We start from the raw sequence: 14,262 nt of genomic DNA on the forward strand, positions 1-14,262 counted from the left end.
AAGAATCAATCGTCCCCGTACCTCAAGAAAACGTTAGGTCTAGGCTGAAATGACTCCAAGGCTTTGGCTTCAAGTGCTTTCATCGTCAGGTTTGCAGTCCTGACTGATATGATGCTCCCATTGCGGTACCGAAAACTTGCCTGCAGAATGCGCCTTTGTACCAGAAGTACGTGTTGGACAAGGAAAAGCGTAGGAAGGCGCGCAGCTCAGTGACGTAAAACCACGTGCGATCCTGCAGTGTCGGGTCGTTGAGAAGCAAGCGTCTGGAGGTTTCGCAGGCAAGTTCAATTGGAACGCTTGTGAAAAGGGAGCACATGTCCAATGACACGAGTACTTCATCTTCATCCATAGTGATACCTTTCACCTTGTTGATTAAGTTACTTATGTTCCGGAGGTGATTTTCTGTCTTGCCTGCGAGGGGAGCCAAGATGCCGTGAAGATACCTTGAGAGGCGGAACAAGGGCAACCTTGTGAAATCGACTATGGGCCTGAGAGGCGTCCCACCCGTGGATTTTCGGTAAGCCATAGATGATTGGAACAGAACCATTCGTGCAGAGCAGTTGGTAGTATAACCTTTTTTCTGATGGAGGACGTCCCAGGGAAATATTAGATAGCAGCATTTGCAAGCCTCTTTGAACCTTCTGGGTCGGATTCCTGTCCATCTTGGCATACGCCGTGCTGTCCCCACGTACCACCTACAACTTCGACTGGTACGACGCACGGTCGAGCACCACTGTGACGTTACCATTGTTGGTAAGTAAAATGGCAATATTCTTGTTTTGGTGCCACGACTTAACCGCTTTTCGCTCGCCTTCCGAGAGAACTTGCTAAGAGCCATATTTGCGAATCCACGAGAGTATTCCTATTTGTCTCGTGCGGACTTCGTATTGCGCATATTTTTAAAGAAAGCAAATTGCGCCTTTAACAGCACACGCGACCTTCCGGGTTTCCGGTTGCTTCCCCTGGTTACAGTTAAGACCACGGCTTAGAACTTTGTTTTCCGCAGTCGTAAACTCAAAGTTAGGACTGGCGCGTTTCAGGCTTGTTTGCAGCAAGGCGTTCAGCTTCCTCTCTTGTGATACCTCCCGCTTTTCCATTCTTCGTCGCGTTTCCTGGTTCGCAACAAGCTGTATTTCAGGGATGACCTCCGGCATGATAAATTCCAACTGCATTGTAGCGAAGAAAACCCGACCCTCCTGGTTCTTCACGGTGCGCATGCAGTACTCTATGCGTGCATGAAGAAGCTACCGTTCCGCTATCGAAATCACTTGATGGCCGAATGACGATTTCACAGGATGACTTAGCAGCAATGATGTGGGAATGAGCTGTTCAGTCTTACAGGTTAAGTTGAAAGGTAGGTGCGTCTTGAGGGCTGCCAGTCGCATAGACGCCCTTCAAGGCCTTGGAGTCATTTCAGCTTAGGCCCAAGATTTTCCTGAGGTGCGTGGACGGTTGCCTCTGTGTCACAGACAAAAAGAACTTGCAACGTTTCCTCCACTGGCTAAAGGGCATCGAGCCTTCCATCAAGTTTACTGTGGAAGACGAAAAAGACCGTTGCATCTCTTTCTTGGACGCACTGGTCAAGCATGCTACCAACGGCCTCACATTCAGCGTGTACCGAAAGCCAACGCACTCGGGTTCCTGGATGTCACCATAATGTCCCTCTGAGGTATTGCGAACTCGCGTGGGATCGCTCAAAAAATGCCGAAGTGGTACCACGCGTTTTTGCACTCAGCAGAACAGCCCAGAGAAAGGGTGCGCTCACTCTCTATAATATGGCAAACATATGGACAACAGCTGAAATTGATGACCACAAGAAGGGATACACGTACACACAAGTGCTGAATAGCAACCGGTTTTATTGGCAAAGATAGCACACCTTTCATATGCCAGAGTGAAGCAAGGGAAATGAAGGGTAAAAACAAGTGTGATAGCGTGCCAACAACGCAAGCTCAATACTACCAACCAAGCGCAAAAAAAAACGCAAACAATTACTTTTTATTTTTCTTTGAAATCAGAACCCCCGACTGTCGCATCCAGAAGATCAAATGCAGCATCAAAGAGAGCAAGGGAGTGCTAAAGCACTTGTTACCTGGTTTTCTCATGTTGTAGGTTTCTAAACTGGTGCACGCGGTCTCGTCACTGCTCTTTCCTAGAATCGTCGTCTCCTTCAACCGTACCACACAAACCGTACACTTGCTAACATGCGATACTAAATGTGCGTATTTATCGTCTAGTCTTCTTTTTTTTAATTTCTGAGCGTGTTTCCCTAAATCGTCATTGACACAGCGATCAGTCTTGCCGACGTAGACCATCACACATGAGATGGGAAGTCAGTAGACCACATCAGTGGAACATTCAACAAACGGTGGTTGGTAGTTATTCTGGCATCCACGTTTTCTGGCGTTACAGATACGTGCACACAACTTTCCAAGCTTATTTGGGGCAGCGAAACACATTGGCGCACCGTGCCTACTTGCCACCTTCTTAAGATTGTGGGAACGTTTATGGATGTAAGGGATCATCTCAGGCTCAGGTGCCCTTCTGTTGATCCTCAGCTATTCTACTTCCCGATGCACGCTTGAATTTTTGAAGGAGGGTTTCTGAAACAGCAGTCAAGACCGAGACGGGGAAACCTGCAGCCGAAAGACGGCTTACCTTCCCGTCTGTTACCGTACTAACTCGTCCAACTTTCTATCCTTTTGGATCACCGTTCTATAGTGTTTTACGTATGTCGTAGCGTTATACTTTCAGCGAGTGACACACTACACAAGCGGAAAAAAGCCCTTCGAACACAGTACATCGCATGCCGCTGGCCTCGCTTATAGCTCCAATTGCTCTCACGCTTGGTTTGTTGAGCTTCTTTTAGATGTGTTGCCAAGCCGTGTAAGTTTCTAAATGGGCGATAAAGCACACATTTAGACCTGCCGCGACGCCGACTTGTACGATCGTCCGCGGTCTTCCTTTGACCTCGCCTTGATCCCATCAACCAAGAAAAGGTCGTGCCGCGCCCATTGGAACACGTCCAAGACCGGCTCGCTGGCTCGCAAGATGTGGCCGTGCTCTTGTCAGCGACGGCACTCTCGCCGCTTGCAAGAGATATAAAGGCGCCACACCGCTCCTAGTCAAAACAACTTTTTGAACACCTCTACGCGCGACACTCCGCTGAAGCAGCCGCTCAAATCTCGGGGCAAGGCACTTTTAACACTGCGGTAAGAAGCAGTCATTTTTCTTGTCCGCGAAGCGCTTTGTTTGTCCATCATTTTGTCACAATTACAACAAACTTTTTTATGAAGCATCATTCGACAGATACCGCAACATGTTATTCTCATGCGTAGAAAGATGCAAGTCCTATTAATAATGTCTGCTGTCCTATTTAAATTGAGTTCTATTAAATTTCCAACGCGTTCGGTCGCGCAATGAAACCAAGCTCACATGTACATTTATTATTGTGGCAATGGCAATAAGTAAAGTTTAAAAAAATTGGTTGATTAATTAATTAACTTAGACACCAGTTAGAGCTTCATGAGGGCGCTATGGGTATAGTTGTAGAGATGTCCGCAAGCGGAAATTAAAGGTTCATAATAATATTAACTTAAACATAACACAAATCGCGAATATCACGTCAGACAAAATGACTGGCGAGATAATGCAACCAGTAACGTACTTGTGCATAAGGTATGCATGATTGCTTCTATTCATTGTAAACCAGCTACACAGATAGCCACACGAATGAAGAAACATCCGTGACTGCCCATATGTCCGTACAGCTGGCGTAATTTCGCCTGCATACAAAAAAAAATTTCTAGGCTTCTGCACGTTATCGTCGTAAAAAAAGTGAGTAGTCCTTACCAAGAGGTAACAGCAACAGCGGCGCTTTCTTCGTGGAGCAAGGAAGCTTTTTATTCGCAAATGATATTTCATTTCACAGACGATTGCTGCAGGCCAATGTATGTAATTGTGACTAATGTGCGCGCTCAAAGCAGCCATCGTTTGCGTGAGTCTCTGCTTCGACGGGCTTCGAAATTTGTTGGTCGGTGCGGCTTACTCGATTACTGAAAATATAACTGACATCAAATTCTTTACTAAATAAAATGTTATCAAAGTACCCCAAGATCCCGCTGAAGTTCACGGTGTGGAAAGCGTGTGTATTCTTTATTTTTTCCCCTCGTACAGGGTGATAATTTTAGGTTTCATGAAACGTAAACACCAGATGCGTCGACTATCAATGGGAACATGACTGGATAATCATAGTTGCGTAACTCAGGAAGCAGCTTATTAAGACCTCCCGAAAATGTTTTGACAAAGGCTTTGCTAAGGCGAGTTGCAAAGCCATCTTTTAGGAACAGCCTGCCCAGTAGAGTTTTCTAAAATGATTAAGTTTTCGGAAAGAGGTCCAAATTTTTTTTTTTGCTAGTTTTAAGAATGAATGAAAGAGTAACAGTAACAAAAGTACATTATGCATATTTTATTGCTTAAATATATTCGTTAGAAGCCGCCTTGAATCTAGAAGCACTCGATGGCAACTTAGCTGAGCTGTAGATGCGCTTTTTAATGTTAGAAAGTCGTTTAATCTGAGCGTTATATGAGGGGGCTTGTAAGTTAGAAGTTATGGTACGGCTGGGAAGACGTTTCCTCATTAATTCATCTACTTCATCAGTAAATATGTCCCCATTGGACTGTGTCAAGAGACGTGCATAACTCGCTATTGATGGCCTCGAAGTTTTACTCTCTATTGTCGAGTACAGTTTTCTTTTTTCTGATATTTTTAGGATGGGTCCCACTAATAGTAAAATGCATAGCAATGTAAACCCACCGCGGTGGTTTAGAGGCTATGGTGGTGCGCTGCTATAAGCACGACTTCGCGGGATCAAATTTCCGGTCGTGGTGGCCGCATTTCGATGAGGGCGAAATGCGAAAACGTCCGTGTCCAGTGCATTGGGAGCACGTTAAGGATCCCCTAGGGGTCAAAATTATTCCGGAGTCCCCCAGTATACTGCGCGCCTCATAATGAACTCGTGTTTTGGCATGTAAAACTACGTTGTTCAATTCAATAGCAGACTGGTCACTCAAAGACGTAAGGAAGGTAATGGTAGAAGTTAGTTTGGTATCAGTAGTAAGTACTAAGTCGAGAGTGTTTGAGATATTAGCAGCATCCTTATTAGGTTGCGTTGCCACTTCCAAAAAAGAAAAGAAATCTAAAAATCATTTGCCCCCCAACAAAACTTGCAGTAATGAAGGAGGCTGAGTGTACATAATTCTTGCCGTCGGTGTTACCAGTGAATTTGTAAAACAAGACGCTAAACAAGCCAGGCATGAGCAGGTAACCTGATTATTTAGATATCTTACTATGTATGACATAATTTCAGGAAAGATAACCGCCATGTATGACCAGTCAAACGGTCACATTTCTGTGTCTCAGTGAAATCTGCCTGCATGGAAAACCTTTCAAAATATTACGATTTTCAGATTCAAGATGAACATAGCCCTGGTAGCACTCTTATTCGTCGCCGTGACCATAACAAGGTGAGTGCTATGTTCAGCACATAAAACCAACATTTCAATGCGTTTGACAGGTCGGAAGGTAATCTCAGTTAGAGCTCTGCTGTATGCTGTGCATGTCGGTACTCTAACTTTGATAACAATGTTAGGGCCAGCGGCCAGTCACAGAGATAAAGATGTGCGCGAAATTATTGAGGCACAGGCTAGTAACAGGAGTGGTCAAAGCTGTGTAAGCGCCCCGTATATCGACTTGTTAGATAAAGAAACGGCCTTTTTGTAAAGCTCCGTTTGACGTATTGATCAGGTGTGCCGCTAAATGGTGTATAAAAGTGTTTTTTTTTTATTCTGGTAACTAATTGTTGAAGTTCGCGCATTTTGTTATCAACACCTCCCTACTTTTCTCGTTCGCTGGCACTAAAAATGTTATCCAAGTCAGTTTAAACTACCGTAAAATGTCAGTCGAGTTGTTCATCCAGCTCCATTCCTCAACCTTTTTGTTTCTCATCGTATCTTCGTACTGCGACTCAATCAGTCAACTATGCTCCATCCTGAGTAGTCGAATGACTTGGGGACGATTTCGTACACAATTTACAATAAAGATCAACCACCTAAACTATTGCACATATTCGCGATCGTTGCCTGCTTGGGTTCTTTTTTTTTCTTTTCTGAAAACGAAAACACTCGCAGCACTTCGGCAACAACTCTTCCGGACTGCACGGAGTTCACGTGCAATCCGGACACTTGCCCACAGAGGCAGTGCTCCTGTGGAACCTACAAGGACACCTGCGGTTGCTGTGACATCTGCTACAAGGTACGACAATAAGAACAGGGACGATCGGGAAAGGTACTTTGAGAGTGCGGGTCGCAAATAGCCTGCATACCCTAATAGTATCTTCAGGTTGCAGAAAATTGTTGCCGTTCGCTTTATATCTCTAAATAACGCAGTCACTTTTTTTTCCTTTTTATCAAGGCGAATTGCGTCTGCTAGATTTAGCTAAGCTCTTGATAAAGATCCCAAACGTTGAAAGTATGAACGGAGCAACAAAGGATGCAACAAGGAGCACGAAGGCAGAGTTATACTGAAAGAAAGCAGAAAAATTGTGAATGTGGGATATTCACATGAACAGAAATTTCGGAGGGATGTTTGGAGGCACCGAGGTGGTGAAGGTGATGGTTGTGTCGATGCAGGTGGGCTTAGCCTTGCGAGTCGTGGCTCGCAATTATCCATCGCTAATCAGGGCAGCCCTGGCTTCGAGAGAGAGAGAGGTTTCACCGATTGCGCCTTAAATTAGTGTCACAGAGGACTCGTATGACTCCCACCTGGATTAATTTAGGCCATTCATGAGACGTGCACCAGCTGTTCGAAGCTCAGAACGTTATCCAGGGGACGTATTTCCAGACGATCACTTTCGGCGATATTATCGCCTTCTGGTGACGTAGTGATCAGCCAGCCAATCAGCGCATCCAATTTTCCTCAATCAGCCAATCAGCGTGTGTTAATGGCCGAGGCGATAGTACCGCCGAAAGTGATCTTCCCAGAACGCGTCTCCAGTGCACTCTAGCGTGGGTCCTGAATGTTTATTTTTTATGTGTGTCCCCTACTAAGCGATGTTTTCTCTTTCTTGAAGATGGACAATAGCTTGTTCATATCAGAGACCTGCTACACGGTGCATAGGACGAGGAAGATGCTGTCTTAGTGGATATGTAAGGGATATGTAGTGACAGGGGAACTGAGATTAGTGATCAGATTAGATTAGATTAGATAACAGATTAGATAACAGGTTAGATAACACTGAACAACGTTATGGTTCATCTACACACTACCTTCGTGCTCTGCACTGCTCCCTAATCGTGTTGACGTTAGAAAATATTTATAAGCAGGGCTGCACCATGGGTAGTGCACGGTTGGGCACACAGATAAGATGTAGGCATCTTACTTACACCCACTGTCGCAGAGGGGACGACCTAGACCTCCGAGCCACGGCTAGTATTTGATCCCTCAACAGTCTAAGCGTACAACTCGCGTTAACGACGAATATACAAAGCGCCAGAAATAACAACGACAAAATAAAAGTCTCACAGTCGAAGAAAAATCCGAACCAGCACCCACTTTTCTTCAAATGCGAGGCATTTCTTTCGAGGAGCCCGTATAGATTTCCTTTGTAGCAATTTCTATGATTGGGTGGATGCCTCATTTTCACTTTGTTGATTACTTCTCTCCTCCTTGCGGGTTTTCTCAAAGCTATTACGTCATATATGAGTGAGACATAAAATCACAGGATCTGGCACAGAAATAGTTCGGAGTACAGAAGCACCTAGAAAAAATAACGCGGCATTACTGACGTTTCGGCCGTGGGACCGGCCTTCACCTGAGTGCGGTATATACGTATATATATCCAGCACCTCGGTTTCCCTTCTCTCGCTCATATACCGGCAGTTGCACGTCCCTTCTCAACGAGGCAGCACCTATGTCTACTGAGCTCCAGAATCACACCTCACTGTGACGAACGCGGTTTAAATCATGAATCCAGGCGCTCAAACAGGTGTTGCGTAATGCTAATTATTTTTCTCGCCTTTATCCCTGCATCGGTACTGAACTTTTCCGAAACATTTTGCCTGTCTGCCGGTGTGCTCCAAGATCTGCTCAACATGAAGAAATTAAAAAAAAGTGGACTTATCCTTCATTTCACTCTGTACATGCACTACGTACGGAAACCAACTCGCCCAACTTGCTGGGCTACTAATCAAGGTTAGTGCACCAAAAGAAGCAAGCCGGCTTTGCTCGCGCTCTATGGCCTGCGGTACGGGGGCCATGCCATGAGATTTCGATAATTGGGGCCATCAGTTGAATGGATTCCACCGCTAAGGCGCAGTCAAAAGATGGAGGTGCTGGTAAATAGCAAGTCAGATGCTTTGTTCTACTGTGGTAGATGCAGATTAAGATATCCCAGAGCACCAAGCTAATCTGCACAGAGGTATTTACCAGCAAAGAGAAAAAAGGAGAAGCTGGTTTGTCAAGCGACACAACTTAGCACTGCTGAAAGAAACGTGTGTTTTCTACGTCTAATCCTTTCCTGTAAACGTTACATTGCACCGGGCTTTCACAGATGCCAATTTTGGCGATTAATAATTACTATGCTATTTAACTTACGACTTCAAACTTTTGCTTTAGTTGAGTGAACCTCTTTATGCCGAATCTTTCTGTTGGTGGATGGTGGTACATGGCCGTTCTTAGATTTTGGAGCGATTTGTCTTTGAGAGCGCAACGCAGCCGTTCCCGCGGCGAGCGTCGGCGTCGGTGCAACCGAGTGAACGAGCACAGCGAAGGATGAAAGAGCGAACGCGGACCGCAGCGGGCGATGAAAGACGCGAGAAGGAAAGCGCAAGAGGAGGATGGAGCAGAACCATGGGCGGAAAGTGGAGGAGGAGGTTATGGCGTGAGAAGCGTGAGAAGAAAAGCGTATTGCGGCTACGACGTCTGCGAGGTGGCGCCACAGTAGCGCGCGTCGTCTGGCAGGTCTGTCTGTCTGCAGTGGCTGCTGTGAATCGCGTCCGCGCGTTACCTACGTGCTGCCGCTCGCGGTCTCCAGATTAGGGATGCAGTCGCCCCACAATCGCTCGGTTTTGAAAAGTTCCGCACGAGACAGATTGTCTACGCCAGCCAATATATCGCAAAATGAAAGCACGTACAGAGCTGCGCTCAATATTACCATTAGGGAGTATCGTAATCGCCGGCAATTTTTTCAATTCCGGTAACAAATGATACTCTGGCCTATCACATAGGCGCGTCATTCCTAGCACCTTACAACCTCCTTAGAGGGACAAGCGGCTCCTAGCCGCACGAAACAGAACAATAACAGCTTTGCGATGCCCTTAGACGTCCAGGGCCGCACGCACGCTGCATTGAAGGACGCAGCGTGCCTTTGTCCCTCTGTGAAAAGACGGGATAGGCCGTGGAACTCCTTTCGTGACTTGCATAGGGGCTCGCAAATGCTACTCTTGGACGAGGAATCTGCAGTAAGCGCGTTTGATAAGCTCGCGTTGATTGCTTCTCTGCGGTTTGCACACGCCGCCCATCGCCACTACCGATTGAATGATTTAGTGAGGTCTTCAAAACGATGCCCGGAGCGACCATTCGGTTAAGCCGATCTGTTGGAAAGATGACCAAACTTCACCATTTAGAGGAAGTAAAAGTCGTAACAAGGCTTTTCTTATTCTGATATCCCTGATAAACGGCCTAAACTGTACACTGAGCACTGCCCTAACGCGAAACGTTACGAACACTCACTCAGCTTAGCTAAGAGATTAAATTTTTTTAGCTGTAAAAAATTGCTCCGCAACAAACTTGTTACTAATGATGCCTAAAGTTTCGCACAAAAGCACACTTAAACTGCGAAGTGCATACTCTTGAAGCATTGAAATTTCTCCCTCGCAGTGTCCCGGTGCCGAGTGCAACCTGTGGATCCTCGACGCATGCACCAACGACCACAAATGTGTTCTGGAAGATCCTGCCAAGCCGTTCGAAATCGGCGGAGTGGGACATTGCAGACCTATCAACGCCACTGATGCCTCACAAACTTCTTAATAGTGTGAATTTTGCCCTGAGGTATTTTGTAAATACAGAAATAAAGATATTATCAACAGGACGCCTATGTGTTCCGATAGGATGACATGGCACCGTTGGTTTCATAGCTACATACAGACCGCACAGACGGGACGTCACGAAAATGTGGCGGCCCTTCCATCGCTTTCTATGCATACAAAGTGCGTATTCGATAAACCCCCCAAGCCTGAGTTGTCTCATTGAAGACAATATTAATTCAAAGCGATATTAACACTTCGAGGCAAGCTTTCGAATCTCTGCCGAATGTTCATGTTCAAAACGATGAACAGTTAGAAAGAAGAAGTGTAGAAATACTCGGAGAGGAAGAGTGGGGAAGGTATGGATGTTATTCAGTATATAAACTAAACATACTTAGTTTAGGCTGGCAACCCTGTGATAGGGTAAGGGGATAAAAGGTGAGTGAAGAGGACACCTTGAAAAATAATACAAAAACAGAAAGATACCGGCACAAGAATGAGTTGCAGCGCACGACAATTATGTCCTCTATACATTTGATGTGCCCCTAATCTGCACATTGCGCTACGTTGTGTTCTTTACGAATTTCTACCCAGTATAATGGCCATATAGTATTAAACAAATCTGTTTTGGACTTTGTTAGGGTGAAGTTTGGTATAAAGGTTTCATGTAACCACCTCTAGATTATTAACATTTTACTCAAATAGCGTTGCACTCTTAAGACCTGTTCGTGTTTCCTAGTGTTTCAAGGAGGCCGATGAAATACTTGAGCAGCACATTCACTGTCCTCTTAAGCAATACGCTTCAAAATTTACAATAAAAATAACAAGGACTCATTTCTACGCTGATAGAAATGGATTTATGCTAGTTACCGTAACCAGTTCTTGTGCTTTTCAGGTGACATATTTTTAAGTCCACGTCTTGGCTGTCACCATTCGACTTTACTGCTGCATTTGGTCACATTTGATCCCCACGAGAGTGCACACAATGCAAATAAAATGCGCGTCATGGTGGCTTCCAAATCAAACTGCAAGTGACGGCTCCATCGGAGTAATGGGAACCCATCTCCAAAGCCATGCTTTTGAGCTCTGCAAGCACCGAAGGCAATTGCAGGAGCTGCATACACGTCATGAACGCCTTTGTATCCGACAGCGCCGACGAGCCCCTGCTCCACGAGCTAATTACGAGACACGCCATAATGGGCAACTGCGGATTAATTGTTTACCACTTGGGGTTCCTTAACGTGAACCCAACGCACAGCAGACGAGCACTTTTGCCTTCCGCCCCCATCGGAATGTGGCCGCTCGCAGCTGGGATCGAATGCGCCACCTCGACCTCAGCAGCGCAACGGCACAGCCAGTAGGCTACCGTGGCGAGCACCTAGGCTACACAGACGACTGACTGCTGAATACCATAGAGAAGAAAAGAAGAGCTCAAACGAATACGACGCTTCCAAGGTGAGAGCAATTGAGTCCAAGTAGATGCCTGTCTTTTCCGTAACTGGTTTATGACCGGGAAGAAGACGCATAACGGGGGGGGGGGGGGGGGGGCGTAATTACCTTTTTGTTACCACGCCATTAAGAACGAACTAGACGGAAGTGCCAACCGAAAAAACAACAACCGTAACCAGTAGGTTGGCCTCGTCGGTAATGAAGGTTTTGCGAGCTTCACGTCGAGATGCAACACCACAAGGACCAGTCGTGTGGGACAAGTGCGACTGGGTGTCGCCTGTTTTCCCTCCTAACTACGGTTCTACGCCCAACGCTTCGCGACACACCGCTGTAGGGAAAGTATTATACAGTGATTGAGACACAGAATAAAGGTGCCATTGATGGTTACGTGTACTGCTGGATACTAGACGCTAAGGCAATTTGTTTTATACACTTTTCCAAGGAGAGCTTCTTGGATGGCATCGTAATGTCCCTCCGGGTTGTTGCGAACTCGTGTAGGATCGCTCAAAAAACACCGAAGAAGTGGCAGCACGCGTTATTTGCACTCGGCAGAACAGTCCAGAGAAAGGGTGCTCTCCCTCCCTCCAAGATTCAAAAGTCCACACACTTTCCGTTTCTCAAATTAAACCACAGAGACAGCGGAGGTGAAGGCATGTGAAAGTTTTATTTATTTGATAGTTTGTTTGAAAGTTTGAGACAGACAGAGAGACAAACAGTGTTTGTTTGTTTGATAACGCTAGAGCTGCTGGTAACTTTTGCCGCCGGTGTTTACACATTTTATTCCCAAAGGAATAAACATATATGACGTGCGACAATAAGCAAAGAAACGCGCGCACAATAACGAGCACTCAGAGTAGACGTACCTGAATGGATCAGAAATGCAGTGAACGCGATAAGAGACTTCTTAGAAAGTGGACAGATGAATATGTAGCTAATTAAAAGCAAGAAACTGTAGAAAACGACGGAATATACAAAAATAAAGAAATAATCACAAATATAAGGAAGCACTGCTGCACTTGTGCAATGAAGGCCTGGATTGTGGACTAAGATAAGCCATACATACTGCGGAACAGATTATGAACGAGTGACCTTGCAAATTATAACAAGGGCCGATGTTAACAAAAAAAAAACTTTCACAATTCCCTTCCCCACGCAGAGTGGCATCTCAGCCATGTCTATACGCCGGCTCAAATCTCTGCCTTTCATTATAGTGTTCTCTCTATCTCTCGCTTGTATTGCTCGTAAGGGAAAAATACTTGCCCATCTTGATTCTGGACGTGCCATCAGTGGAGGCAACCGGCCAATCTCAAAAGAAAAAAAAAAGAGAAATTACGGCAGAACCCATCTCACGATTTTTGTCGACGGTAATGGAATTAGCATTCAAGCAATGTGGCGAAACGCCATTTGCTGAAGTCACGTTTAATTAATAGGGAGTTTTAGATTTGGGGACGCAAGCGGCTTGCGTACGCAATAACTAGGGGTGACGGTACTGCGCATGCGCAGTACCGTGCCCCCTAGTTCTTGCGAACGCACGCCGCTTGCGTCCCCTAATCTAAAACTCTCTACTCTAACATCTACAGTGGTCATTCTGAGACTTGCGTTGCTTCAGCTATGTGCGAAACACTCCGCCTCCGGTTGCGGCCCACTTCGCGACGGCACTTAGCTTGCCAAGATCGCCGGTGAGCTTGACTGCACGGCAACGACTGTGGAACGACGACGCAGTGACGACGACGGAATTACGATGAAGGAATGAAGCCGATGGGATCACAAAGACGATGTGACCACGACGGCACGACGACAATGCGATTACGATTCTGAAATGATGACGATGGCATAACGACGACAGCGTACCGACGACGGCCGTAGGACAATGCGATAGCAACGAGTGTATGGCAACTATGGCGTGACGACGGCAGTATGACGACAAACACATGAAGAAGTTAGAATGACGGCGATGGCACGACCAAGATGGCATGACGACGAGAAGAAAGCAACGAACGAATTGCCTTCCTCGACGTCCTTGTACAACGCTCTTCTGGAGGCTGCTCCACAACTGCACACCTAGGAAGCCCATACATTCGGGCAAGTATCTCCGCTTTGCCTCGATTCATCCTAAGGGATACGAACACACTGTGGCGTCTTTTTGTTCAAGCGTCTTTGCTCAGACGAGTCCGCGTGACGGCGGGAATTCAAAAAAATAAAGAAATGATCTCGCTGGTAATTGGCTACCTTCGCCAACTTCTACGTCAGCAGGAACGCCGCTCCACAGAGCCTCCCAGAAGCAAACCGACTCACCGTATGAAAACTGCACCCATTCCCTATGCTCCCGGCATAAGCGAAACTCCGGCAAGAATTTTCAAGAATTATGACATAGAACACGACATGACACGTGCCATCGTACAAATTAAGAATCCAACTGGTCCGCATGAAAGACCCACTGGAGCGTGAACGCCGTCCTGGAGTGATATATAAGATACTTTGTCAAGGCTGCCGCGCATCGCACATCGGAGAAACAGGCAACTTCAGACGATGTATCAAGCAGCACCAAAATAACGTAGCTAAGGGACACACCGCCGCTATCGCTCTAGCTGAACGTCACCTTAACAAGGGTTACAACCTTGATTGGAATTCTGCGACTGTCAACGACGCGGAAAAATAACTATCGTCCCACCTTCTTTTGTAATCGTTATTAATCCAGTCGACGCCTCTTACACTGAATCTGCCGCGTGG

The 14,262-nt window shown here is 46.1% G+C and overlaps 2 protein-coding genes across 2 annotated transcripts in view; one reads left to right on the plus strand and one right to left on the minus strand.

Annotated features, from left to right (window-relative positions):
- Window positions 1-14,262, minus strand: part of LOC126525596 (lysosomal alpha-mannosidase-like) — a 141,403-nt gene that overhangs the window by 66,479 nt on the left and 60,662 nt on the right. The window lies entirely within an intron of this gene.
- On the plus strand, window positions 3,114-10,148 carry LOC140219871 (8.6 kDa transglutaminase substrate-like). Its single transcript, XM_072289908.1, has 4 exons — window positions 3,114-3,212; window positions 5,470-5,526; window positions 6,190-6,313; window positions 9,938-10,148. Exons 2-4 carry the CDS (start codon window positions 5,477-5,479, stop codon window positions 10,085-10,087), a joined length of 324 nt encoding a protein of 107 aa, XP_072146009.1. The 5' UTR covers window positions 3,114-3,212; window positions 5,470-5,476; the 3' UTR covers window positions 10,088-10,148.

This window comes from Dermacentor andersoni, chromosome 8, assembly GCF_023375885.2.
Source record: "Dermacentor andersoni chromosome 8, qqDerAnde1_hic_scaffold, whole genome shotgun sequence".
NCBI lineage: Eukaryota > Metazoa > Arthropoda > Arachnida > Ixodida > Ixodidae > Dermacentor > Dermacentor andersoni.

Excerpts from the sequence above, each read along its gene's own strand:
- LOC140219871 (XM_072289908.1), top strand. The coding sequence starts at position 5,477 with ATGAACATAGCCCTGGTAGCACTCTTATTCGTCGCCGTGACCATAACA. Across the intron at positions 5,527-6,189 it reads GTCGCCGTGACCATAACAAG|CACTTCGGCAACAACTCTTC; the intron begins GTGAGTGCTATG and ends AAACACTCGCAG. Across the intron at positions 6,314-9,937 it reads GCTGTGACATCTGCTACAAG|TGTCCCGGTGCCGAGTGCAA; the intron begins GTACGACAATAA and ends TCTCCCTCGCAG.